Source organism: Oncorhynchus tshawytscha, linkage group LG28 (genome assembly GCF_018296145.1).
Source record: "Oncorhynchus tshawytscha isolate Ot180627B linkage group LG28, Otsh_v2.0, whole genome shotgun sequence".
NCBI lineage: Eukaryota > Metazoa > Chordata > Actinopteri > Salmoniformes > Salmonidae > Oncorhynchus > Oncorhynchus tshawytscha.
Genome location: NC_056456.1, coordinates 38,054,911 through 38,082,749, shown reverse-complemented (window position 1 = coordinate 38,082,749; position 27,839 = coordinate 38,054,911). Strand labels below are relative to the sequence as shown.

The window sequence follows — 27,839 nt, the reverse complement described above, 5'->3', positions numbered from 1 at the left end:
GCAAGAGCGAGAGCGAGCAAGAGAGAGAATGAGGGAAAATAGCTAACTTGCATACAGGACCAGATAATTGGGGATTTGAAGATGTAATAACTCACGCTGTTATCCCATCTGGTTGGTATGGCTTACCATGTGTTGCACAAAACACACGTATCCACACACACACACCGTGGAATTTGCTGCAGAGCTTTTAAATCTTCACTAAGCCTATTACTGCCGAACAGACTGGCCTAATTCTGGGCCTGTGGGCCTAAGTTTGACTGGGCTGGTTGCCTTATTGCACATGTGGTAAAGCCTTACTCTATGGTGAACATAAGAAACCTTTTTCAGAGAACCTTTATATCATTGTATAGTATGGGTCAAATGGGGCTAAGTGACAATGTGGGATTGCGGTTTAATTACCTCAGCCTTAAGAATAACTACACAGCCTATATAAAAAAAAGTGCTATACAGATTATACTATTCACTCAACCCAACTAGCTGGGTCAAAATAACCCCATGTGTGTCCTATCCAGTATTTACCCAGCGCTGGGTTACTAAATAAAAGGTCATACTAACTATGAAAACCAATATGTGATGGTACACATCAACATTTCACTAGGTTGGTGTTCCAGTCGGTTTGTGCTTTAGCCCAGTGTTTCCCAAACTCGGCCCTGGGGGCCGGCAGAACTCGGTCCTGGGGGACGGCAGAACAAAGCACAAACAAACTGTTGTACAACCTTGCCACCCTGCTGCATTTGGACATGGAGCTGAGAGACAAAAAAAAAAAAATACATTCTCTTTATTGTAATTTATTTGAAATAGCTTTGAGAACAAAATATATTTAAAAACACACTTTCAATAAATATTTAGATTGCTATAAAATGTATACCACACAATTACAAAAAAAAATATATACATTTGACATGCGCTCTAAATCATCCTCTCCGTCATCCTCATGTTGGGCGTGCTGGGTAAGGCTCTGGTCATCTACGCCTTCTGCCACAGCCATATTTGGTGTTGTATATACTGAAATATCAAAAGTAAATGTAATTACTAAAATACTTAAGTATCAAAAGTATAAATAATTTAAAATAAAAAAGTTACTAAGCAAACCAGAAGGCACAATTATATATAAATTCTCATGTATTGATAGCCAGGGGCGCATTCCAATTTACAAATGAAGTACATTTGTTTAGTGAGTCCCCAGATCAGAGTCAGCAAAGATGACCAGGGATGTTCTGCTAAGCTTTCAAAATGTAAGAACTTTTGGTTGTCAGGGGAAATGTATGGAGTAAAAAGGATATTATTTTGTTTAGGAATGTAGTGAAGTACAAATTGTCAAAAATAAAAATAGTAAAGTACAGATCGCTCCCAAAAAAACTACTTATGTAGTACTTTGAAGTATTTTTACGCCACAGAATTTAGGCTTTTAGCTTAATGACAACTAGTAATGATAAAATATGCAAATTGTTTTTAAAAAACACCTAAAAATACAATTTATTTTACAATAATCATTCTGCAGTTTCATTATATTGAAAATACAGTTCATGGACCTATAAGAAATACAGAACTTAGTAAACCTGTGGTAAAAAAAAAGTATTTATTTAAATCAGGAAGTCCCTTGAGGAATACTCTTAATGGAGATCTTGCCAAGACAGCAGCTTTACAAATGCCTAAAAGTGACATATTAAAAACAGGCAATACAACAAGCAATATATAAATCTACACAATACATAATGCAAATGCTTTAGGCTACTATTAATGCTTGAAAACCAGCAAGTATCTATCTCAGTAAACATTTCTTCAGGTTAGAGCCTGCACGTGGCCAGGTGAGTGAACAACAAAAGCTTACCGCAGTTGATTTAAAAATCTGTCTCCTCATTCCCTTCCACCTGTATTGATTTGGAAGAGACTTGACAGGGGAAAACAATATGCTGGAAGATCCTCATGGACTTTTATCCGAAACAGTTATTTCCGATCAATGCAATGAGAGGTGGTGAGGAGAGGATATACTTGTTAGACAATTGAAAAAGAGCCTAAATTCAGTTACCAGGAAGCAGGACATCTTTGAAAACAAGCCGAAGATCAGCTAACACGGAGCAGGAGATATTTACTAGAGGTGTACCGAGTAGTCGGACAAAATGAGTATTGTAACGAATATCGGTGTCGCGGCCGTCGTCTTGGAAATGACCGGACCAAGGTGCAGCGTGGTGAGCGTACATTTTCCTTTATTTATGTCAATGTTGCCAACAAAACCCCAACCGTGCCGCTTCCTAAGGCTATAGTGCCACTAACCAAGATAACTACCCACAAAATACAAAGGAAAAAATGCTGCCTAAGTATGATTCCCAATCAGAGACAACGATAGACAGCTGTCCCTGATTGAGAACCATACCCGGCCAAAACATAGAAACAGAAAACATAGAAATACAGAAACTAGAATGCCCACCCTAGTCACACCCTGGCCTACCCAAAATAAAGAATAAAAGCCTCTCTATGGCCAGGGCGTGACAATGGGCAAATTTCTGGAAATTACAAAAATGAATTTTCGGGTGTCAGGTGTTTTTCATGTCAATGAGTCAAGAGAGGTGCTACATGGTCTAAATATCTCAACTGGCTAGTTTGCCTGTCTATCAAGGGAAGGGTGGGTTGTACTTTGATCCTGCTACTCTGATTGGATAGAGTGAAGCTGTATTTCTCTGTCCACTCGCTTCATAATTTCACCCGATCACTTTCACTTCTATTTTTCGGTCTGCTGCTGCTTCCTGTTAGCCTGCTAACATGATAAATTAAATGGTAAGGACGTTTGCTATCAATCTATCAATGTGCATAATATCTAACAAGTCGGGGCGACAAAATTGAAAAAATATAAATACGTCGACGAGAATTCTGACTGATATCAAACTTGTCTGCCCGCTGCAAATTGAAGACAGACACAGGTCAAACACAGACACACCCCTCTGCAGCTCATAGTCTAAAGCTTGTTTGTTTAGCAAATTAACACTGGAGTGATAGATGTGCAGATGATGATGTGCAAGTAGAAATACTGGTGCGCAAAAGGGCATAAAAGTAAATAGAAACAATATGGGGATGGGGTAGGTTGATTGGATGGGCTATTTACTGATGGGCTATGTACAGCTGCAGCGATAGGTTAGCTGCTCAGATAGCTGATGTTTAAAGTTAGTGAGGGAAATATAAGTCTCTAGCTTCAGCGATTTTTTGCAATTCATTCCAGTCATTAGCACCAGAGAACTGGAAGGAAAGGAGGCCAAAGGGGGTGTTGGACCTTACAGATAATTGTCGTCTGGTAGAAAGCAGACGAAACCAGGTTTTCCTCTAGGATTTTAAAGTCAATTGAGACTCACATTAGTGATTTAGCTCAATAGTTAATGATTTAACTACAGCTTCATATAGGTGATGAGTCTAAGACTTGACGCCCTTGACCGCTTCATTTCACGCTGGGAACATACAGAAGTAACTTCAAGCCATTACATCACACTCTTTTTGTGTGGATTATTTAACATTTACATTCATGTTTAAAAAAAGAAAAAAAGGTCAATAAATGCATTTTTTGTACCTTTATTTTACTAGGCAAGTCAGTTAAGAACAAATTCTTATTTTCAATGACGGCCTAGGAACAGTGAGTTAAATGCCTGTTCAGGAGCAGAACGCCAGATTTGTACCTTGTCAGCTCAGGGATTTGAACTTGCAACCTTTCGGTTATTAGTCCAACACTCTAACCACTAGGCTACCCTGACGCCCCAGTTCCTTCTTTACCTTTTCCATCATTGATGGTCGAGACATTAGGCAACTCTTTTCATAACAACGCTTAAACCAAAATACTGCACTGTTAATCTAATAAAGGAATTAGATGGTATGATGGTATGATATTAACTCAATTGCAAAATGATCAGGGAACCAACGGAACCAACGGATGCAACATGAAAACAGGCTCTATCTCATTTGGATATTGATTATTGTACTGCAATGTTGAGTGAGCTAGCATACAAGCATTTCATTGCACCTTTTACACTTTCTGCTAATGGTGTATGTGACAAATACAATTACATTTGATTTGAATAGTCTAAAATGGCTTTCTCTACTTGTCTACTTTTTGTAATTTACACTGGTGTAAAATAACTCTATTGGACTGGTCGTAAAGAACTGGATTGGACTAGCTGGCATAATGAACTGGATTGGACTGGCGTAAAGAACTGGATTGGACTAGCTGAAGTAAAGAACTGGATTGGACTAGCTGAAGTAAAGAACTGGATTGGACTAGCTGAAGTAAAGAACCGGATTGGACTAGCTGAAGTAATGAACTGGATTGGACTAGCTGAAGTAATGAACTGGATTGGACTAGCTGAAGTAATGAACTGGATTGGCCTGGCATAAAGAACTGGATTGGACTAGCTGGCGTAAAGAACTGGATTGGACTAGCTGGCGTAAAGAACTGGATTGGACTAGCTGGCGTAAAGAACTGGATTGGACTAGCTGACATAAAGAACTGGATTGGACTGGCTGGCGTAAAGAACTGGATTGGACTGGCTGGCGTAATTAACTGGATTGGACTAGCTGGCGTAAAGAACTGGATTGGACTCACTTCAGAACGTTATTGGACTAAGTATTGTAAAGAACTGTATTGGACTAGGTAAAGAACTGGATTGGACTTGGTAAATAATTGGATTGGACTAGCTGGTGTAAAGAACTGGATTGGATTTAGTAAAGAACTGGATTGGACTACATTAAGAACTGGATTGGACTAGCTGGTGTAAAGAACTGGATTGGACTAGATCTAGTATAGGCTTCACTATGTTCTTTTCACCAGTTTGTTACAGATCAAAACTAGACCACCAGATCAATGCAGATGAAGGAGAGGAGACGAGGAGAGAAAGCCACTATCGAGATGCACCCAAAGAACTGCACCATATCTGGAATGTGCTTTTATCCTTATTGGCCAGTTGGTGGCAGTGTTGTGCAGCTTACATTCTAGACTGGGGAACCAATTCCAATGTGGGCCCCACTCAGGCATGAGATACACAATATACTTACTCTCATTTATGTACCCTTTTCTCACTGTGCATTATGGCGTCAGATTTAATCCTACGGCAATGTGGGCTCCAACAAGATATGCGATGGGGGTACAGATCCATGGAAATGTGGTGGGGTCTGGTCTGGTGGTAGTGCTGCCGCCCGCAGACCACCACATTGCCCCACCACTCCCTTCCTGTGCTATATCCCTCTGATCTCCCCATCCCCAACCAGTATTTATCAACAAAACTTTAACATAGCAGATTCCAGGATGTGAAACCCTAGAATAAGTTGAGTGAAACTTTTTCCTGCATATTGGGAAGACACATCTAGTGATTTAACCTGGAAAAGAATGACACCAGTTTTCACTGCAATGCAATATATTTCGTTTTAATTTATTTTATATTTAACATTTATTTAACTAGGCAAGTCAGTTAATATCTTGTTAAGAGTTAGTATATTGGTATATTGGTTAATAAGTTTGGAGAACGAGTCATTTTTACTCTACCATCATCGTGGCACAAATGTGAAACCATTTGAATCTAGCAGCAGCAGTCTGTAACCTACATCATTTAGACCAGACCAGGTGAGTCTAGCAGCAACAGTCTGTATCCAGGGGTTGGGTAGGTTACTTTCTAAAAGTAATCCGTTACAAGTTACACTACATGGCCAAAAGTACTGTGCCTGTTCAAAATTGTTATCAGTAACGTAACCTTTGGATTACTCAAACTCATTAACGTAATCTGAATGATTTCAGTTACTTTCCTCTTAAGAGGCATTAGAAGACAACAACAACAAAAAAGGATTTGTCAAACACATTGGTGAGTCGTCATAATGGTCGTGGTCAAAACTCACTCAAGTGGAACAAACTTAAACTTGAGCCTTGTTTTTTTTATGCTGAATTGAATTTCATTGAGAAAACAGAAAGGTCTCAATGTATTTTTGCAAAACATAATTTCTGAATTTAAAAGTAATCTAGTTTTTCCAAAAGTATCTTTAATTCGATTACAATATTTTTGCTGGTAACGTAACTTGTTACAGGTACAGTTTTTTGGAGGGGTAATCAGATTACACATAACTGACTACTGTAATCTGTTACTCCCCAACCCTGTCTGTAACCTACATCATTTGGAGCGGACCACTGAAAGTGTAGGTAAACAAGTGAGAACCATACAGACTCAAACAATATGTCCGCCACTGACGTTCATTCCAGAATATCAGTCTCGTAGGTCAGTAGTTGGTAGTACGTCAGATTAGGGAAAGGCGTTTCTTGGTCTTCGGCACTACCATCCGTTGATGCTGTCTCAACGATGTCCAGGGTCTCCTTAAACCCAGATTGGGTATCGTACCTGAAAAACGATGGGGAAAATATGAAAATACTCCAAAGACAAGGCATTGGAGAATGTAGTGTAAGAAAGTTGCAGGCATGTTGATGGCTGGTGACTTGTTCTATGTGAGACAAAGAAACAGAAAATATATATTTTTTTAAAGACAAAAAGGGAAGAATAGACTGAAAAACGATATTGCGTTTTTTTTTCTCCCCCTTCTTCATTCGTCCACTGTTGATACACTCCCGAAATGTTTCGCATGTCAGCAGTCAAGTTTTCAAGATATTGGACTTTAAAGAAGCAAAGTGTCACCTGCCATATCATCATGATAATGAAAAATGCAGTGCAATCTGCCTTTAATTAAAGGGGAAGTTTGTTTCTTTCTGACTATGGATGAACCGGCAGCAAGAGCGACATCATTGATGTATACAGAGAAGAGAGTCGGTCCAAGAATTGAACCCTGTGGCACCCCCATAGAGACTGTCAGAGGTTCGGACAGCAGACCCTCCGATTAGACACACTAAACTCTATCAGAGAAGTAGTTGGTGAACCAGGCAAGGCAATCATTTGAAAAACCAAGGCTGTCGAGTCTGCCGATGAGGATGTGGTGATTGACAGAGTCGAACGCAGGGTAGTTCAAAAGATGTGGATCTTTAATATTCCCACAAAACCAGAGAGACGGTCACGCCACACACACAAGGGCACGGAAAGTCCCGGTCCAACCAAACAGGACGAAACTGATCGGAAAAATGAAACCACAAGAATAATCAAACACCACAAACAGAAAAACAAGCCCGCACAAAAGCCGGCGGGCCTACTGGGTTTAAAAAGCCCACAACCAAACCTAAACACAAAACAGGTGCAACAAATCAGACACAACTAAATGAAACAGAAAAGGGGATCGGTGGCAGCTAGTAGGCCGGCGATGACGACCGCCGCCCGAACAGGAAGAGGCACCATCTTCGGCGGGATCCGTGACACTGACAGTTGTAAAGTTATTTCAACAGTGTTTTTTTAGCAATGTCCAGCATCCCAAGACTAGAATATTTGAAGCAAAGCAATGTTAAAGGAAACGGATAGACCCCGCTATCGGTGTACACATGGGGAAAGACATGTGGAGCGAGGGAAAGTGGATGCTCTTTCCCCATGCTTTTGAGTGTACCGCTACCCGAGTCCATCCATTCCCATTAGCATTGCTACATGCTCTGAAAATGCTAACCAGGAAATGCTGGACGTAATTAGCTAAATAATGACCCAGTGGGCTGAAGACGTTAAAAAACAAAAAGATTACCTTTTCAACCCAAAAAATATTTATTTTCAATGTCTTTTGCTCATAGGGCAACTGTCTAAACGAATTGAGTAAAAAAAAAAAACTTTATTTTAAGTGAACTAATTCTTAAAAAGAACATAATTTATGTATCATAATTTTCTAAACCACAACCAAGACTGTACGTCATTAAAATGGATAGTAGCAAGTGATACAATAAACATGACTGTCCACTAGGGAAAATTTCAGAGTGATTTACACACAGTATGAAATAAAATAATTGTATTTTTTATTTCACCTTTATTTAACCAGGTAGGCAAGTTGAGAACAAGGCAAAAAAAGGCACAAAAAAAACAAGGCAAAAAAAGGCCATGGTGGCAAAGTAAATACAAAATAGCAAGTAAAACACTGGAATGGTAGATTTGCAGTGGAAGAATGTGCAAAGTAGATGTAAAAATAATGGGGTGCAAAGGAGCAAAATAAATTAATTAATTAATTAAATACCGTAGGGAAAGAGGGTAGTTGTTTGGGCTAAATTATAGATGGGCTATGTACAGGTGCAGTAATCTGTGAGCTGCTCTGACAGTTGGTGCTTAAAGCTAGTGAGGGAGATAAGTGTTTCCAGTTTCAGGGATTTTTGTAGTTCATTCCAGTCATTGGCAGCAGAGAACTGGCCAAAGAAAGAATTGGTTTTGGGGGTGACTAGAGAGATATACCTGCTGGAGCGTGTGCTACAGGTGGGAGATGCTATGGTGACCAGCGAGCTGAGATAAGGGGGGACTTTACCTAGCAGGGTCTTGTAGATGACATGGAGCCAGTGGGTTTGGCGACGAGTATGAAGCGAGGTCCAGCCAACGAGAGGGTACAGGTTGCAATGGTGGGTAGCATATGGGGCTTTGGTGACAAAACGGATTGCACTGTGATAGACTGCATCCAATTTGTTGAGTATGGTATTGGAGGCTATTTTGTAAAAAGACATCGCTGAAGTCGAGGATTGGTAGGATGGTCAGTTTTACAAAGGTATGTTTGGCAGCATGAGTGAAGGATGCTTTGTTGCGAAAAAGGAAGCCAATTCTAGATTTAACTTTGGATTGGAGATGTTTGATATGGGTCTGGAAGGAGAGTTTACAGTCTAACCAGACACCTAAGTATTTGTAGTTGTCCACGTATTGTAAGTCAGAGCCGTCCAGAGTAGTGATGTTGGACAGGCGGGCAGGTGCAGGTAGCGATCGGTTGAAGAGCATGCATTTAGTTTGACTTGTATTTAAGAGCAATTGGAGGCCACGGAAGGAGAGTTGTATGGCATTGAAGCTTGCCTGGAGGGTTGTTAACACAGTGTCCAAAGAAGGGCCAGAAGTATACCGAATGGTGTTGTCTGCGTAGAGGTGGATCAGAGACTCACCAGCAGCAAGAGCGACATCATTGATGTATACAGAGAAGAGAGTCGGTCCAAGAATTGAACCCTGTGGCACCCCCATAGAGACTACCAGAGATCCTGACAGCAGACCCTCCGATTTGACACACTGAACTCTATCGGAGAAGTAGTTGGTGAACCAGGCGAGGCAATCGTTTGAAAAACCAAGGCTGTTGAGTCTGCCGATGAGGATGTGGTGATTGACAGAGTCGAACGCCTTGGCCAGATCAATGAATACGGCTGCACAGTAATGTTTCTTATCGATGGCGATTAAGATATCGTTTAGGACCTTGAGCGTGGCTGAGGTGCACCCATGACCAGCTCTGAAACCAGATTGCATAGCAGAGAAGGTATGGTGAGATTCGAAATGGTTGGTAATCTGTTTGTTGACTTGGCTTTCAAAGACCTTAGAAAGGCATGGTAGGATAGATATAGGTCTGTAGCAGTTTGGGTCAAGAGTGTCCCCCCCTTTGAAGAGGGGGATGACCGCAGCTGCTTTCCAATCTTTGGGAATCTCAGACGACACAAAAGAGAGGTTGAACAGGCTAGTAATAGGGGTGGCAACAATTTCGGCAGATCATTTTAGAAAGAAAGGGTCCAGATTGTCTAGCCCAGCTGATTTGTAGGGGTCCAGATTTTGCAGCTCTTTCAGAACATCAGCTGAACGGATTTGGGAGAAGGAGAAATGGGGAAGGCTTGGGCGAATTGCTGTGGGGGGGTGCAGTGCTGTTGACCGGGGTAGGAGTAGCCAGGTGGAAAGCATGGCCAGCTGTAGAAAAATGCTTATTGAAATTCTCAATTCTGGTGGATGATGAAAGGAAGATGACAACTCACCCAAAACCTGCAGACTCTGTACATGTGGACACTGACAGGGCTCTGTGTCTATCCTGTGGTGCACTGTAGTCATAGAAAATGGTCTCAGTGTTAGCTAGACAAAATCCATTGCACCTCATGATATCTGTAAAGCAAAAAGGCACAATATGTTTGTTAATATTCTGATAATGTACAATACTGGGTCATGTTCAGTAGGGTACACCGCAGCAAAGCACTTTCCAACAAACAACTAAAATCTTTGTTGTAGCATTTCCTGTGGCACCTCCTTCATTTTGAAAGGTTCTCTTCTGTTTTGTGCTGAAGAAGACCCAGGTGTTGTCACATAATGTTTTTGCGGAGGGGTGCACGAGTCACTCAGACCCGTGTCAAGTCCCCTCGCTCCGAGGATTAGCACATCCAAGTGCTCAGGGGCTGCTTCTTGATCCGGAGGTTCACGCAAACCCCATTTCCTTCACTCCCTTAAGCATGCTAGCCAATAGCACGGTCCGATTAGAATAACCAAACGACTTAATGCTACGTATCCTAAATGAGAGAACTACAAGAATCTCCACCGTGGGGACGCAAGAATAGCTAGTAAAAGCTAGCTTGCCTTGGCGAGTTAGTCAACCTGGCTAGCACGCTATGCACTGCTCGTTTAGCTAGCCCGGTCTTGAAAGTTCATGTAGGACCAGCTCACGGATGTGGGACCGGACCACTCATCAACAAGTCTGGCAAGAGAGGGAGACACAGGCTGTGCTTGACCAAGGCAGACACAGCCTGCGCGGGGGGTATTCACCGAACCTGGTCACCCTCCGTCTTACAGTAGCCTCCCGTAACCAACAACAGAGTGCACAGGAGTCAAATCAAATCAAATCAAAATGTATTTGTCACATACACATGGTTAGCAGATGTTAATGCGAGTGTAGCGAAATGCTTGTGCTTCTAGTTCCGACAATGCAGTAATAACGAACAAGTAATCTAACTAACAATTCCAAAAAACTACTGTCTTATACACAGTGTAAGGGGATAAAGAATATGTACATAAGGATATATGAATGAGTGATGGTACAGAGCAGCATAGGCAAGATACAGTAGATGATATCGAGTACAGTATATACATATGAGATGAGTATGTAAACAAAGTGGCATAGTTAAAGTGGCTAGTGATACATGTATTACATATGGATGCAGTCGATGATATAGAGTACAGTATATACGTATGCATATGAGATGAATAATATAGGGTAAGTAACATTATATACGGTAGCATTGTTTAAAGTGGCTAGTGATATATTTACATCATTTCCCATCAATTCCCATTATTAAAGTGGCTGGAGTTAAGTCAGTGTCATTGACAGTGTGTTGGCAGCAGCCACTCAATGTTAGTGGTGGCTGTTTAACAGTCTGATGGCCTTGAGATAGAAGCTGTTTTTCAGTCTCTCGGTCCCAGCTTTGATGCACCTGTACTGACCTCGCCTTCTGAATGATAGCGGGGTGAACAGGCAGTGGCTCGGGTGGTTGATGTCCTTGATGATCTTTATGGCCTTCCTGTAGCATCGGGTGGTGTAGGTGTCCTGGAGGGCAGGTAGTTTGCCCCCGGTGATGCGTTGTGCAGACCTCACTACCCTCTGGAGAGCCTTACGGTTGAGGGCGGTGCAGTTGCCATACCAGGCGGTGATACAGCCCGCCAGGATGCTCTCGATTGTGCATCTGTAGAAGTTTGTGAGTGCTTTTGGTGACAAGCCGAATTTCTTCAGCCTCCTGAGGTTGAAGAGGCGCTGCTGCGCCTTCTTCACGATGCTGTCTGTGTGAGTGGACCAATTCAGTTTGTCTGTGATGTGTATGCCGAGGAACTTAAAACTTGCTACCCTCTCCACTACTGTTCCATCGATGTGGATAGGGGGTGTTCCCTCTGCTGTTTCCTGAAGTCCACAATCATCTCCTTAGTTTTGTTGACGTTGAGTGTGAGGTTATTTTCCTGACACCACACTCCGAGGGCCCTCACCTCCTCCCTGTAGGCCGTCTCGTCGTTGTTGGTAATCAAGCCTACCACTGTTGTGTCGTCCGCAAACTTGATGATTGAGTTGGAGGCGTGCGTGGCCACGCAGTCGTGGGTGAACATGGAGTACAGGAGAGGGCTCAGAACGCACCCTTGTGGGGCCCCAGTGTTGAGGATCAGCGGGGAGGAGATGTTGTTGCCAACCCTCACCACCTGGGGGCGGCCCGTCAGGAAGTCCAGTACCCAGTTGCACAGGGCGGGGTCGAGACCCAGGGTCTCGAGCTTGATGACGAGCTTGAAGGGTACTATGGTGTTGAATGCCGAGCTGTAGTCGATGAACAGCATTCTCACATAGGTATTCCTCTTGTCCAGATGGGTTAGGGCAGTGTGCAGTGTGGTTGAGATTGCATCGTCTGTGGACCTATTTGGGCGGTAAGCAAATTGGAGTGGGTCTAGGGTGTCAGGTAGGGTGGAGGTGATATGGTCCTTGACTAGTCTCTCAAAGCACTTCATGATGACGGATGTGAGTGCTACGGGCGGTAGTCGTTTAGCTCAGTTACCTTAGCTTTCTTGGGAACAGGAACAATGGTGGCCCTCTTGAAGCATGTGGGAACAGCAGACTGTTATAGGGATTGATTGAATATGTCCGTAAACACACCGGCCAGCTGGTCTGCGCATGCTCTGAGGGCGCGGCTGGGGATGCCGTCTGGGCCTGCAGCCCTGCGAGGGTTAACACGTTTAAATGTCTTACTCACCTCGGCTGCAGTGAAGGAGAGACCGCATGTTTTCGTTGCAGGCCGTATCAGTGGCACTGTATTGTCCTCAAAGCGGGCAAAAAAGTTATTTAGTCTGCCTGGGAGCAAGACATCCTGGTCCGTGACTGGGCTGGATTTCTTCCTGTAGTCCGTGATTGACTGTAGACCCTGCCACATGCCTCTTGTGTCTGAGCCGTTGAATTGAGATTCTACTTTGTCTCTGTACTCGTGCTTAGCTTGTTTGATAGCCTTGCGGAGGGAATAGCTGCACTGTTTGTATTCGGTCATGTTACCAGACACCTTGCCCTGATTAAAAGCAGTGGTTCGCGCTTTCAGTTTCACACGAATGCTGCCATCAATCCACGGTTTCTGGTTAGGGAATGTTTTAATCGTTGCTATGGGAACGACATCTTCAACGCACGTTCTAATGAACTCGCACACCGAATCAGCGTAATCGTCAATATTGTTATCTGACGCAATACGAAACATCTCCCAGTCCACGTGATGGAAGCAGTCTTGGAGTGTGGAGTCAGCTTGGTCGGACCAGCGTTGGACAGACCTCAGCGTGGGAGCCTCTTGTTTTAGTTTCTGTCTGTAGGCAGGGATCAACAAAATGGAGTCGTGGTCAGCTTTTCCGAAAGGGGGGCGGGGCAGGGCCTTATATGCGTCGCGGAAGTTAGAGTAACAATGGTCCAAGGTCTTTCCACCCCGCAATCGATATGCTGATAAAATTTAGGGAGTCTTGTTTTCAGATTAGCCTTGTTAAAATCCCCAGCTACAATGAATGCAGCCTCCGGATAAATCGTTTCCAGTTTGCAGAGAGTTAAATAAAGTTCGTTCAGAGCCATCGATGTGTCTGCTTGGGGGGGGATATATACGGCTGTGATTATAATCGAAGAGAATTCTCTTGGTAGATAATGCGGTCTACATTTGATTGTGAGGAATTCTAAATCAGGTGAACAGAAGGATTTGAGTTCCTGTATGTTTCTTTCATCACACCATGTCACGTTAGTCATAAGGCATACGCCCCCGCCCCTCTTCTTACCAGAAAGATGTTTGTTTCTGTCGGCGCGATGCGTGGAGAAACCCGCTGGCTGCACCGCTTCGGATAGCGTCTCTCCAGTTAGCCATGTTTCCGTGAAGCAGAGAACGTTACAGTCTCTGATGTCCCTCTGGAATGCTACCCTTGCTCGGATTTCATCAACCTTGTTGTCAAGAGACTGGACATTGGCAAGAAGAATGCTAGGGAGTGGTGCACGGTGTGCCCGTCTCCGGAGTCTGACCAGAAGACCGCCTCGTTTCCCTCTTTTTCGGAGTCGTTTTTTTGGGTCGCTGCATAGGATCCACTCCGTTGTCCTGTTTGTAAGGCAGAACACAGGATCCGCGTCGCGAAAAACATATTCTTGGTCGTACTGATGGTGAGTTGACGCTGATCTTATATTCAGTAGTTCTTCTCGACTGTATGTAATGAAACCTAAGATGACCTGGGGTACTAATGTAAGAAATAACACGTAAAAAAACAAAAAACTGCATAGTTTCCTAGGAACGCGAAGCGAGGCGGCCATCTCTGTCGGCGCCGGTAGTAGATGAGTTGAGCGCAGGCAGGCACAAGGCAGAAAATACATTTTCTCAGACCACCTAATCCCTCTCCGCATCCTGCTCTTCGGGTCCCAGCCGAGGTACCTGTATCCAGGAAAGGAAAAGTAGAAATCGGTAATTCCAAGCTTTCTCAAGAATGCTGATTAAACAGCATGATCATTACACAGGTGCACCTTGTACTGGGGACAATAATAGGCCACTTTTAAAATGTACCGTTTTTCACACAACACAATGCCACGTCTCACATTTTGAGGGAGCGTGCAATTGGAATTCTGACTGCAGGAATGACCACCAGAACTGTTGCCAGATGATTTAATGTTCATTTCTCTAACATAAGCTACAGCCAACATTGTTTTAGAGAATTTACATCCAACCGGCTTCACAACCGCAGACCACGTGTAACCACGCCAGGTCAGGACCTCCACATCTTCACCAGCGGGATCGTCTGAGGAGGTGTGGGAGGGGTGCTGAGGAGTATTTCTGTCTGTAATAAAGCCTATTTGTGGTTAAAAACTAATTCTGATTGACTAGGCCTGGCTGCCAATTGGGTGGGCCTATGCCCTCTTAGGCCCACCTATGACTGCAACCCTGCCCAGTCATGTGAAATCCATAGATTGCATTTCTTTTAATTGACTGATTTCCTTTTTTGAACTTTAACTCAGTAAAATCTTTGAAATTGTTGCATGTTGCATTTATATTTTTGCTCAGTGCACTTGATGTTGCTTTAATTGGGCAGCACATTCGTTTGACCTCCAGAAACTGGAATGTGGACTGTGAAATTAGCTAAACAATAAATCAGACACTTGTTTGCAGTAAAAACATGGTCATTAAATAAATTGCTAGATACATTCAGACCTGATATTGTTACTGGACTCTGGTAGTATGGCTCCATGTTGTTGATGTTGTTTTCTCTTATCATCAGGTCCAGCGGAGATTGCTCAAAGAACGTGAGCACTGCTTCTGACCGTGAATACTGTAGACGAAAAGGTTGAAGATGAGAGTGGAACACAACTACCTTTTGGGTGAATCTCAAAAGTATTTTCCTCGACTGCTTGTTTCCTCTCTCCTCGTCACCTTCTCTACGGAAAGGAGGAGAGTGTTGGAAGAAAATAACCCAGGAGAAAATCTCCTCCAATGCTCACCTCGCTTCTCTCTGACGTTTTGAGGAGGCGAGGAGAGAGGATGTAAGGAATCACCCCGACTAGGGGAAACATTTTCAGGGAATACAGCCCAAGTACTCCCTTCCAAGGCTCAGAAATAAATGACTTCATAAGCAATATTATTCAACCTCAGAAGGGATAAGTATAAGATACAGCACCACTCAAAATTGTGGACACACCTACTCATTTATTTGCACTATTTTCTACATTGTAGAATAATGGTGAAGACATCAAAACTATGAAAACTATGAAATAACACATACGGAATCATGTACTAACCAAAAAAGTGCTAAATAAATCAAAATATATTTGAGATTCTTCAAAGTAGCCACCCCTTTGCCTTGATGACAGCTTTGCGCACTCTTGGCATTCTCTCAACCAGCTTCACCTGGAAATGCTTTTCCAACCGTCTTGAAGGAGACACATAAATTGTCATTTGAGTCCACGCTGTATTATTTAATACCACGTCAACTAGTGGCCTGTTGAAATAGCCAGAGGGTTATTATGAAGAGTCATAACTGTATATCGATATGCATTGCTAGATGTAAATAACTATAGGCCACTCTACCTTCATTGGCAAGGTAACGACCCTCCTGAGGAGTTTTTCCACCTCTTGCAATCGAATCTCAATATCATTGGCCTCTGCAGCGTCTCTTATTCGCACAAGTCCTGGTGGGGAAAAACCATAGACAGGAACTATTTCAATACAAGTCGTATTTTAAAGTATTTCAGAATATAAATACAGTCAAGATATTTTAAATACTGTATTTATACTGTAGACTATAGGTTTACAATTTGTATAGGCTTTCAATGATGCATTTGTAATATGTCTTTGCAAGATTTTGTCCATGTAAGAATGACATGTCATCTTGGTGTTTTTATATAAACTAGGTTTGTACACTTTCACATGACAGTATCCATCAATGTAGGCTGTACTTTGAATTATTATTGTGGGCCTGTACATTTTAGGCTTATTTCCACATGAAATGGTCTATTCAACTTTTCATCCATATAGGACATAGAATAATATAGTTCTGATTCTGTGAGTTGTTTATCATGGGTCATGTATTTATAACGGGCTACCTACCATCTAGGAGCGCTGACTGTGTAGGAGTTGCTCTATCCTCTGGGAAAGCATCCATGAGTCTCTTTAGAAGGCTTCCGAGATCGCGGTCCGTTCTGTGCAAATAGAGAACGCTCCTGTCCGATAACTCGGTCCGGACTTCAATGAATTCTTCCTCTCCGCGTTGACTAATTATTCGCTGTGTGCCAACAACCCAACAGTTTTGTACAAACATGTTCATGAGCGAAGTTCCCTCAAAAGCAAAAGTTGCCATTTCCACTGCTTAATGCCCAGTCGATGACAGGCTATAATTGTTAGTTTGACTTCGGGAAGTCTAAATATCTGCAATTTGATTCCTTTCCCCAATCTTCATCATGCATAGGCAAACGGTCGGGAAAGGATTTTTTTTCTCTAACGTTTTCAGAAATATAAAGTGCCGTTTCGATTATCCTAAATGGCTTGTATGATGTCCAGTTGGATCAAAATTCCACAAGTACCATACCCGCTGATGGAAGCGACTCCTCTCTCACTGGCAGAAGTGACTTGAAGAAGGTTGCCAGGTTGGAAGTTTAGCTGATTATTTATGCTCCGCTCCCGCACACCACTTGATGCTATGCAGCCGGGGATGCCCAAACCCCAAACCACACTAACGACGCAATATAGCATGACTACAAAACCATCTGCAACAGCAAGTTTTGCAAACCTAGAAAACACTTTAGAGCTAAGAAAGCCAGTGATTTCAAATCAATGTTGATGTACTGGCAATTAAATACCTGCCGTTTAGTTGATGGTCCATTCAGGATAGTGGATGCTAGCGGAACTGGTGCTGTGTTTATTTTTAACAACAAAGGTGGGATAATCCAATCCGGGGGATTGAGAGGTGGGATTTGCTTCACAGCACGGTGTTTACTATGTCAAATGAGGCACAGGTCTTGTAGGCTAGGGTTAGCCTAGTACAGTATTTAAACAATAACCGCGGTATGTTCAGTACACAGCACATCCAACCTGAGTTAAACATTTTTTTTAAATATATTCAACTACAGTGAAGTTATAACAAATCTTTACTTACAATGACAGCCTGGGAACCGTGGGTTAACTGCCTTGTTCAGGGGTAAAAGGACAGATTCTTACTTTGTCAGCTCAGGGATTTGATCTAGCAACAGTCTGGTTACTGGCCCAATGCTCTAACCACTAGGCTACCTGCCGAGTCCAGCTACAGTAAGGGACTTGAAATGAAAAAATAAATAAAAAAGTGCCATCTAGCTAAATCTGGTGCAATTGCATGTTATTTATGGTCCCTGAAAAATAAACAAAACAACAACAAAAAACTACGTGCAATCTATCAAATACTTTGAGCATTTGCCTGCCTAAAGTGCCAGGTGGGCGTTGTTTGCAGGTGCGGATTGGCCATCTGGCAATTCTGTCAAATGCCAGATGGGCCGGACCATTTTTTTGTTGGGTGGGCTGGTCAAAATGGACATACACAAAAATAAAAATGGTAAAAAAAAGAAGAAGAAGAAGTAAAACAATGAAAAAGATGACATGGCCGGTGGTCCATTGGCCTGTTCATTGATCTGTTATTCTAGTCTATAATGATCCTTAGCTGATCAGTGGGCCATGCCGGCCTGGTTTTCAAGGTCACGCAAACTCACATTCAAAGTCATACGCGGAATCAGCAAAGAGTCCTGCTCTGACTCTCACTCTGTCATCAGTTAGCATCACGCATACAACTTCAACATAGCCTAATATACTGTACATGCAAATAACTTCTCTGAATCTTCCTGTGCTGAATAACAAAGATTTGAATTTCTACATGAATCCACACAGACAGACAACCATTCCCCATGCTGTGCTGTTGCTGCTAAATAACAGTGGTTAAAGAGAAACTTATGGGATGGGGGGGAATTCCAGCCACAGTCAGTCCCTCAACCCCACATTATTATGTAACACGACCAGCGTCCCCTTGGATACTAGCTCTAATGAGAGAGTGTGTTGGAATTGTTTCCAAATCATTTTGGCAATGTCAGCATTTCTCTCTGTTAGAAGAAGCACAGCAAACTATGGGAGAAATATTTGGTCCCCTGTGTTATTGGTTGTTTGCCATCGGTATACCAACAGTATACTATAAAACTACAGAATAGTTTTGGGTACTGGGAAATCCTACCACTACTAGTACTACCACATTACCTGGTAAACTACTACTAGTACTACCACAGTACCAAGTAAACTACAACTACTACTATTACTAGTACTACCACTATTACTAGTACTACCACAGTACCTGATCAACTAGTACTACCACAGTACCTGATAAACTACTACTAGTACTACCACAGTACCTGCTATACTACTACTAGGACTACCACAGTACCTGATGAAGTACTACTAGTACTACCACAGTACCTGATAAACCACTACTAGTACTACCACAGTACCTGATAAAGTACTACTAGTACTACCACGGAACCTGATAAACAACTACTAGTACTACCACAGTACCTGGTAAACTACTACTGGGGTGGCAGGGTAGCCTAGTGGTTAGAGCGTTGGACTAGTAACCGGAAGATTGCGAGCTCAAACCCCCGAGCTGACAAGGTACAAATCTGTTGTTCTGCCCCTGAACAGGCAGTTAACCCACTGTTCCTAGGCTGTTATTGAAAATAAGAATTTGTTCTTAACTGACTTGCCTGTTTAAATAATAAAATTACTAGTACTACCATAGTACCTGATATACTACTACTAGGACTGCCACAGTACCTGATAAAGTACTACTAGTACTGTAACTGGTAAACTACTAGTACTACCACATACCTTGTTAAACAACTGCACTAGGACTACCACAGTATCTGATAAAGTTGCTCTCTTCAGGTAGAGGCTTACAGATTTCAGAGAAAAGTATGCACGCACAGGGCAGTTATAAAAAAAGTAATGCATTTTCTAATATTTTAAATTCTGTTTATAATGTCAAAGGTACTGCTCATCTCTCTTGTAACTGTAAGCAGTGGTTACAGTATACACAGTTATACACCTTATAGCCACTCTTTTGATGGGCATTGGATATACTCACTTCTTAATCCCCACGATGCGTAAATCAAAGTAGTGTAGTAGAGTTAGGCTATACGCCATATCAATCAATGAGGCTGATGTAACATATCAGAATGTTGAGCTTAAAACATTGATCAAATTTGAGGGAAAACACATTTTCTAAAATGTGCGCTACACATGCGAATGGTTTCCCATGGACAGAGATGGAAATATCCATTAGGAATTTAGATGCATGAATTTCATGACTAGGATACTGGCTTTGGCTGGTGGCAATGAAAGAGTTAATTTGAAAAACAATAGAAAATAATTGCCTCCACGTTTCTATGGCAGGATTTTGTCAAAAGGCTACTTTGAAGCTAGTAAGACATCATATTATGAACTGTGTATCATATCTACATAGTCACTTTAACTATACATTCATGTACATACTACTTCAATTAGCCTGACTAACCGGTGTCCCCACACATTGGCTACCCGGACTATCTGCATTGTGTCCCGCCACCCTCCACCCCGTCAACTCCTCTTCATCGCTACTGCTACTCTCTGTTTATCATCTATGCATAGTCACTTTAACCATACCTACATGTACATACTACCTCAATTAGCCTGACTAACCGGTGCCTGTATATAGCCTCTCTACTGTATATAGCCCCTCTACTGTATATAACCTCTCTACTGTATATAGCCTCTACTGTATATAGTCTCGCTACTGTTATTTTCACTCTCTTTTTACTGTTGTTTTAATTTCTTTACTTATCTATTGTTCACCTAATACCTTTTTTTTACTTAAAAATTGCACTTTTGGTTAGGGCTTGTAAGTAAGCATTTCACTGTAAGGTCTACTACACCTGTTGTATTCGGCACACGTGACAAATAAACTTTGATTTGATTTGATAAAACATCCAGGTTTCAAACAATTAAGGAACAGGAAAAATATAGCGATGCTAATGACTGGCCTACTTCTACTGGTAGATGGAAAGGCTTTCGCAAAAACCTTTTCAATTAAATGTTAACTACAACGTAGCCTATATATGCCTACCTGGCAGAATGATATCATGATTATTTGCATCAATCCAATGGCCATTTGTTCTGCTTTGATTTAACGAATCTGAAGAAAAAAAACTTCATAGAAAATGAATAGGTTAATACTGTGTAATGACCATTTTTACCATGTCATTTCTTAATAAAAGTAGTATCAAGTAGTACGTGGTGTCGTAAAATGTTTAATAAGATTGTTTAATAAGATTCATTACATATTTACATACAAGACCAGGGTCATGTTCATTTGGCCACGCAACAGAAAAAGGAAAATAAGCGTTTCTTATTGGACACATCCAGGGTAGTCCCTCCCTACATCAGTCAATTTTCTTTGGCTTGGTGCCTACTGAAAACAGCTCAATGAAAGGCCTTTGTCAGGATTGCTGGGCCCTTCCTGCCAAGGGTAGAGGATTTGGAGCGTTTGGGTGTCCTTGGTCCTAATACGGGGGACGATCTAGAGTGGTGGTGCATTGCGCACGTGGCTACTGGTCCGGCGTAGCGTACGGACAGAGGTGTCAGGGGAAAGACTCGCCTTTGAGGTGGCGCCGTGCGTGGAGGTCCAAGCTCTTTTTCTGGATGCTACAGAAAGAGAGAAAGAGAGAGCAAGAAAAAGAGAGCGAGGAAGAGAGAGAGAGAGATGGCAAGAGAGAGAGAGATGGAGAGAGAGAGAGCTTTCTTACAGTGAGCTAGTGTATGGGAGACTGTTGAGGTAGACAGAGGCTACCATTGAGGAGTAGAGAGACTTTGCAAACGATTAACATGAACTCTAAAGAGCTATTTGTGTGTGTGTGTGTGTGTGTGTGTGAGAGAGAGAGAGAGAGAGAGAGAGAGAGAGAGAGCGAGAGAGAGAGTGTTTGTGCGTGTGTGTGTGTGTGTGTGTGTGTGTGTGTGTGTGTGTGTGTGTGTGTGTGTGTGTGTGTGTGTGTGTGTGTGTGTGTGTGTGTGTGTGTGTGTGTGTGTGTGTGTGTGTGTGTGTGTGTGTGTGTGTTTACCTGTGTGTAGTTTACCTGTTGTAGTACATGGCCAAGATGTTCAAACGTTCATAAATGACCAACAGGGTCAAATAATAATAATCACTGTGGTTGTTGAGGGTGCAACAGGTCAGCACCTCAGGAGTAAATGTCAGTTGGCTTTTCATAGCCGAGCATTCAGAGTTCGAGACAACAGGTCTGGTAGAGAGAGAGAGAGTGAGAGAGAGTCGAAAAACAGCAAGTCCGGGACGAGGTACACTAGCACGTCCGGTGAACAGGTCAGGTTTCCATAGCCGCAAGCAGAACAGTTGAACGTGTTTGATTTTTACTAGTCTCTCTCTTTAAAGCAAAGTTAAACAATGTGACTGTGGCCCTCAAGGACAGGTTGGGAACTCTGCACTCCAGGAATTGTAGGAAAACCCTTTTTAAACCCAAAGCTAACTTTTAAACCCAAAGCTAACCCAAAGCTAACCAAAGATCACTTTTTTATTTGGCCAGAGTAGGTAGCTACTTAATAATGGGGTTTCAATGCCAGACTTGGTTGCTCCCGAGTGGCGCAGCAGTCTAAAGCACTGCATATCAGTGCTTGAGGCATCACTACAGACACCCTGGTTTGACTCCAGGCTGTATCACAACTAGCTGTGATTGGGAGTCCCATAGGGTGGCACACAATTGGCCCAGCGTCGTCTGGGTAGGCCGTGTGACGACCCTTCCACTCTGTCTGCAGTATTCTCTTTGTTCTTGTTTCCTTATTAGGATGCCGGTGGGCGGAGTTGGGAGGGTCGTCAGCTTCATGGGAAACACCTGGGCCAGGTGTCTTCCATGATAAATAGACCTCTTCCACATTCATGGAAGAGACTCTCTCCATGCAGACACCTTTGTAGATGCTTTTGTGGTTCTTGGTGGCCTTTTGTTTGTTTGTTTGCTTTGGCACCTTTCAACACCCTGCATTATCACATTCATGCATGCAAAACACTCACTTATACTACTGATTACTGATTACACACACCATTGTATATTTTCCTTAGTTGCTTTAGTTAATAAATATATATTTTGTTACTCCTTATCTCCACGTTGTCTCCCTTTGTTACGGGCTTTGAGCCGGTTCGTGACAGCCGTCATTGTAAATAACATTTTGTTCTTAATTGACTTGCCTGGTTAAATAAATAACATAAAAATGCTGCTCTGATCCTCTTGGTCACATGATAAGTAGTGTATAAAAAGAGCACCTATTATGGGGTTCAGTAGCTTCCCAACAATCAACGACAAACATTTTTGTTCAGAAACAAAACTGCGTATCTCATATTACTTGCTCTGTTGCCCATTGCATCCCAATTCCTAAAGGAAATGTCAACAATATATTGTAAACATTGGTGTCAGCTTTCCTGCAAGTTTCTCGAGGGGGCCTGGCCCCACTTTAGGGAAAATATCTAGGAAAAACAATGCATTCTACTAAATATTGTGTTTTTTGATGTTCATATCATGTCAGTGGAAAGGAACATTGGCCTATATGGGATGAACATTCCAGTCTTCAACCCCATGGCATATTATGTAACCTCCCTGATGTTACCATGGCCACACAGCTCTCAAAGCACTTGCTGAGACAGAATGTGTGGGAAAGGTTCTGTAATAAAATTGGGCCACAGCGACATCCCCCCTCCCCCGGTAAGAACCAGCGAACAACGGGGAATTGAGGGTCCAGTTACCCCTCTGACGGTGGTTTTTGCATGTCCAGCTTTTCTGTAAAAAAATAAATAAATAAAACTACATTAAACGTCTAACACATAATTTCTTAAACAGAGACGTCTGATATCTACAAGCCACACACACAGTACTGTGCCTTACTACTACTTGCGTCATGAATAACACTAGTACCTGTGTGTGTGTGTGTGTGTGTGTGTGTGTGTGTGTGTGTGTGTGTGTGTGTGTGTGTGTGTGTGTGTGTGTGTGTGTGTGTGTGTGTGTTGTGTGTGTGTGTGTGTGTGTGTGTGTGTGTGTGTGTGTGTGTGTGTGTGTGTGTGTGTGTATCACTCTGGATAAGAGCATCTGCTAAATGACACAACATGTATTAAAATGTGTACGTGTACGTGTATGTATCCTTGTGCTGCCTACAGTACCCGTTACTGTAGGACGATTGGCCATGGTATAAAAACATGACCTGTGTGAACACGGAGGTGCTGTACCAGTGAAGCCTTGTTTTTTTTACAATTACATTGTCTACAAAAAAAATGGGGGGGAAAAATGATATGTTGGTTGCTGATTGGATATGACAGTTGCTAAGATCATGAGGCATTTTTATAAGTTATATTCTTTAAAAATCAATGGGTATATTACTTTAAATGTCCAAAATGGAAGTACCAATCACAGATTGCCCCTTTAATATTCAAAAACGTATAATTTGATATAATTAACTGATTCAACTGTGTTAAAACACCAACTTGTGAAAATTCATCAGAATAGATTTGATACAGTAGCTAACCGGAGCCCTGTTCAAATTATTTAGAAGTGCATCTTTCCTGAAAGCCATGTGGTTGAGCCCTTGTGTCGTCTAATCAGTGATTACTTCACAGATGGATTTTTACTGAATTCAAATAGGGCCTATGTCCAGACCAAATGCTTATAAATATTTTGGGTGCACACAATGAGAAGGTTGGTTTGGTGCTTTGGGGCTATGGTGCAGGGAGGGGCTATGGTGCAGGGAGGGGCTATGGTGCAGGGAGGGGCTATGATGCAGGGAGGGGCTATGATGCAGGGAGGGAACAGGTAAGCCACCTAGACAACATCGGTACTCAGTCCACCCGCATCTGTCAGTCAGTCTGTCCCCAAAGGCTTTAAGTTCTGAAAGAACATGTTTGTGCAGCAGATCTGGAAGACAGACATGGGGACAAGGGGGTAAAACTTAAACATTTATGGAATCTATATTAGTGTAAATGTATATGTGTTCCTCTGAACAATGTCAGGTGGAATATAGACAGTGGGGTAAAATTGTGATAAAACTGGTGCAGGCTCTCAGCAATGTAGTGGCAGTTGAACTGATCCAAAATGGCTCCCCAGGCTAAAACCTGGAGGATGACCTCCATTCTGGCTCAAAGGATGCTGATGCTGACCAGATAGATCATATGGGCTTGGAGCTTGGAGTATGTATGACATACATACCTGACAGGACAGGTTGATGGAGCCGGCAGCGTCCAATAGGAACACACTCTCCTTACTAGTCCACCATTCTATCCTCTTGACCTTAATTTTCACTGTATCTGAAACACGAGTCCCCCCCTAAAAAACATTTATCTTACCTCACAGGTCTATGCAACGTGTAGGCTCACATCCGAGTTGGAGCTCAGGGCCATGTCACATGACCCGGGATTGATATTGGGCAGTATGCCATACATGGACAGCAGGAAGGACATGTGCTCCAAGCCCATATGATCTATCTGGTCATCATCAGCATCCTTTGAGCTAGAATGGAGGTCATCCTCCAGGTTTTAGCCTGGGGAGCCATTTTGGATCAGTTCAACTCCAACCCCTACATCCACCTCTAGGCTATGGACCTTCTCAAGACAGGGTCTCCTAAGTCGTGCCTCTCCAGTACGTGTGTGTGGATGCTGGCGAACTGGCACACTCTGCAGCTGTACACTTCGACCAGGTCTTATTAGCATGGGCGGGACTTCCAATTTTATTGTGATGTGGAACAGGAGACAGGAGCCAGAGTCAGTGAGATGATAAACTGCAGTGAGATGATAAACAGCGTCAAGCAGGGAAACAGGTACAGCAGGGTAACAGGATCTTGAATAATCATAATAATGGTTCGAAGCATAAACTGACTGAGCAGAGATTACGATCTGGTGGAAGTGGCAGAACTGAGTATTTGTAGAGGCCTTGATAATGGAACTTGTTGCAGCTCACATGTCTCCAAACACACAATCACACACAAACAGAAGGGGAGGGGAGGGGAGGGGAGAGAGAGAGAGAGAGAGAGAGAGAGAGAGAGAGAGAGAGAGTGTTAATTTTTAATGTTTATTTCACTTTATATATTATCTACCTCATTTGCTTTGGCAATGTTAACACATGTTTCCCATGCCAATAAAGCCCCTTGAATTGAATTGATTGAGTGAGTGAGTGAGTGAGTACTGGAGGAATGGCTGCAGGTCAAGCAGACACTGGATGACCACTAGGGGGTGTGGCAGGAGCAGATGTGACACTTCAAAATGGAGATTGTCTCGATGACACTGCCCACGCGCTCACAGACGTCATGATGGGATCTACATAGGGATGCTTTCTCTATGATTCTCTATGGACAGTCTAGACAGCGCAGGTGAGTTCAGGTAAGGTAGGCAGAGCAGGTGAGTTCAGGTAGGGTAGACAGAGCAGGTGAGTTCAGGTAGGGTAGACAGAGCAGGTGAGTTCAGGTAGGGTAGACAGAGCAGGTGAGTTCAGGTAGGGTAGACAGAGCAGGTGAGTTCAGATAGGGTAGACAGAGCAGGTGAGTTCAGGTAGGGTAGACAGAGCAGGTGTTTGGTGGTTGCAGCTTTGTCCCACTTTATGTTAATATATTAAGGTTTGCAAATACACCCAGTGTATTTATGCAAATGAGGAGCATATCATTTTCTTTATTTTAACAAAGAAAAAAAAGGAAATTCCTGATAAAAGAAGAACATTTATATATGAGTGCACTCTTAAGAAAAAATAGTGACGTTTGACAATAAATGTAATACCTGAATTCACACCAAAATCCATGAACTCATTATTTCTGAAGTTGGAGACTTTTATCTCCCTCACCAACTTTAAACATCTGTTATCTGAGCAGCTAACCGATCGCTGCCCATCGGTATATAGCCCTCCCAATTGACCTACCTCATCCCCATACTGTTTTTATTTTATTTACTTTTCTGCCCTTTTTTCACACCAGTATCTCTACCTGCACATGTTCATCTGCTCATTTATCACTCCAGTGTTAATCTGCTAAATTGTAATTATTCACTCCTATGGCCTATTTATTGTCTACCTCCTCATGCCTTTTGCACACAATGTATATAGACTTTCTTTTTTTTATACTGTGTTATTGACTTGTTTATGGTTTACTCCATGTGTAACTCTGTGTTGTTGTCTGTTCACACTGCTTTGCTTTATCTTGGCCAGGTCGCAGTTGCAAATGAGAACTTGTTCTCAACTGGCTTACCTGGTTAAATAGAGGTCAAATAAAATACAAATTTGTCTGTGGCAGTAAAATGTTTTATGTGCTATAACTCACACAAACTGGGTGGTTCGAGTCCTTAATGCTGATTGGCTGAAATATTTAAGCAATAAGGCCCGAGGGTGTGTTGTATATGGCCAATATACCACAGCTAAGGGCTGCTCTTAAGCACGAGGCAGCGTGGAGTGCCTGGATACAGCCCTTAGCTGTGGTATATTGGCCATATACCACAAACCCCCGAGGTGCCTTATTGCTATTATAAACTGGTTACCAACGTAATTAGAGCTGTAAAAATAATTATTTTGTCATACCCGTGGTATACAGTCTGATATACCACGTATTTCAGCCAATCAGCCTTCAGGGCTCGAACCACCCAATTTATAACAGATCATATACCAGGGGTATCCTCTAATTATGTTATAACCAGTTTATAATAGCAATAATGCACCTTTGGGGTTTGTGATATACTGTATGGCCAATATACCACGGCTATGGGCTGTATGTAAACACTGAATGTGCAACCACTAACTTTACATTTGTTAAAACATCTTGTCAGTCATCACCAGAAGTTTCAGGTAGCTAGCTAGCCAGCAAATGTTAACATAGACCTTACAGTCCATAGCTAGTTAGATTATCCGACAATGATGTCCCCGTTATGTCAGCCATGATTATATGCTTACAGTATGAAATGTAAACATTTACGATTCCCGAAACTGTAAGAAACTGGATCCAAGCATGCAAATGAGCCAACCCATGCTGACCTTTTAGGGACCACTGTCAACGGTATGCTTAGTTTCTGTGCAGTAAATTACTTATTGTCTTGTTGAAACATTTGATGTAATAAGTCATTGTATAATAGTTTGTAAAAATCAAAGTATACGCAAAAGGAAGATGAATTATTTCGAAATCTCTCATATAGAGGATACAGACGGAAAATAATTTAAAGACAACGCTTTGGTTTGTCTCGCTTTCCTATCCATTGCGCATGTCCAAAGTAAACGATGTGCCTATTCGATTACGCTGAACTCCGGGGCACTGGGTAGGAGCTCCATTTCACCTCGAACAATAATCTGTGTCGCTCGCTCATTTTGTCAACAATGTAACATGGTGCATCGTCCATAAACATCTATTTTCCATACATTTTGGGGGGAATTTCCCATGCAATCACATCTGCATGGGAAATCAC

The 27,839-nt window shown here is 42.4% G+C and overlaps 1 protein-coding gene and 1 long non-coding RNA gene across 2 annotated transcripts; both read right to left on the bottom strand.

The window, feature by feature from the left end:
- Positions 1-424: 424 nt before the first annotated feature.
- LOC121841206 lies at positions 425-2,379 on the bottom strand. Its single transcript, XR_006080228.1, has 2 exons — positions 1,832-2,379; positions 425-1,005 (listed from the first exon to the last, which is right to left on the bottom strand). It is a non-coding gene; the product is annotated as an uncharacterized LOC121841206 (long non-coding RNA).
- A 2,980-nt stretch (positions 2,380-5,359) lies between these two features.
- Positions 5,360-17,519, bottom strand: LOC112246860 (PX domain-containing protein 1-like). The gene is made up of 5 exons (XM_024415434.2): positions 16,433-17,519; positions 15,914-16,014; positions 15,041-15,158; positions 9,854-9,977; positions 5,360-6,359 (listed from the first exon to the last, which is right to left on the bottom strand). Exons 1-5 carry the CDS (start codon positions 16,680-16,682, stop codon positions 6,215-6,217), a joined length of 738 nt encoding a protein of 245 aa, XP_024271202.1. The 5' UTR covers positions 16,683-17,519; the 3' UTR covers positions 5,360-6,214.
- Between the last annotated feature and the right edge of the window lie 10,320 nt (positions 17,520-27,839).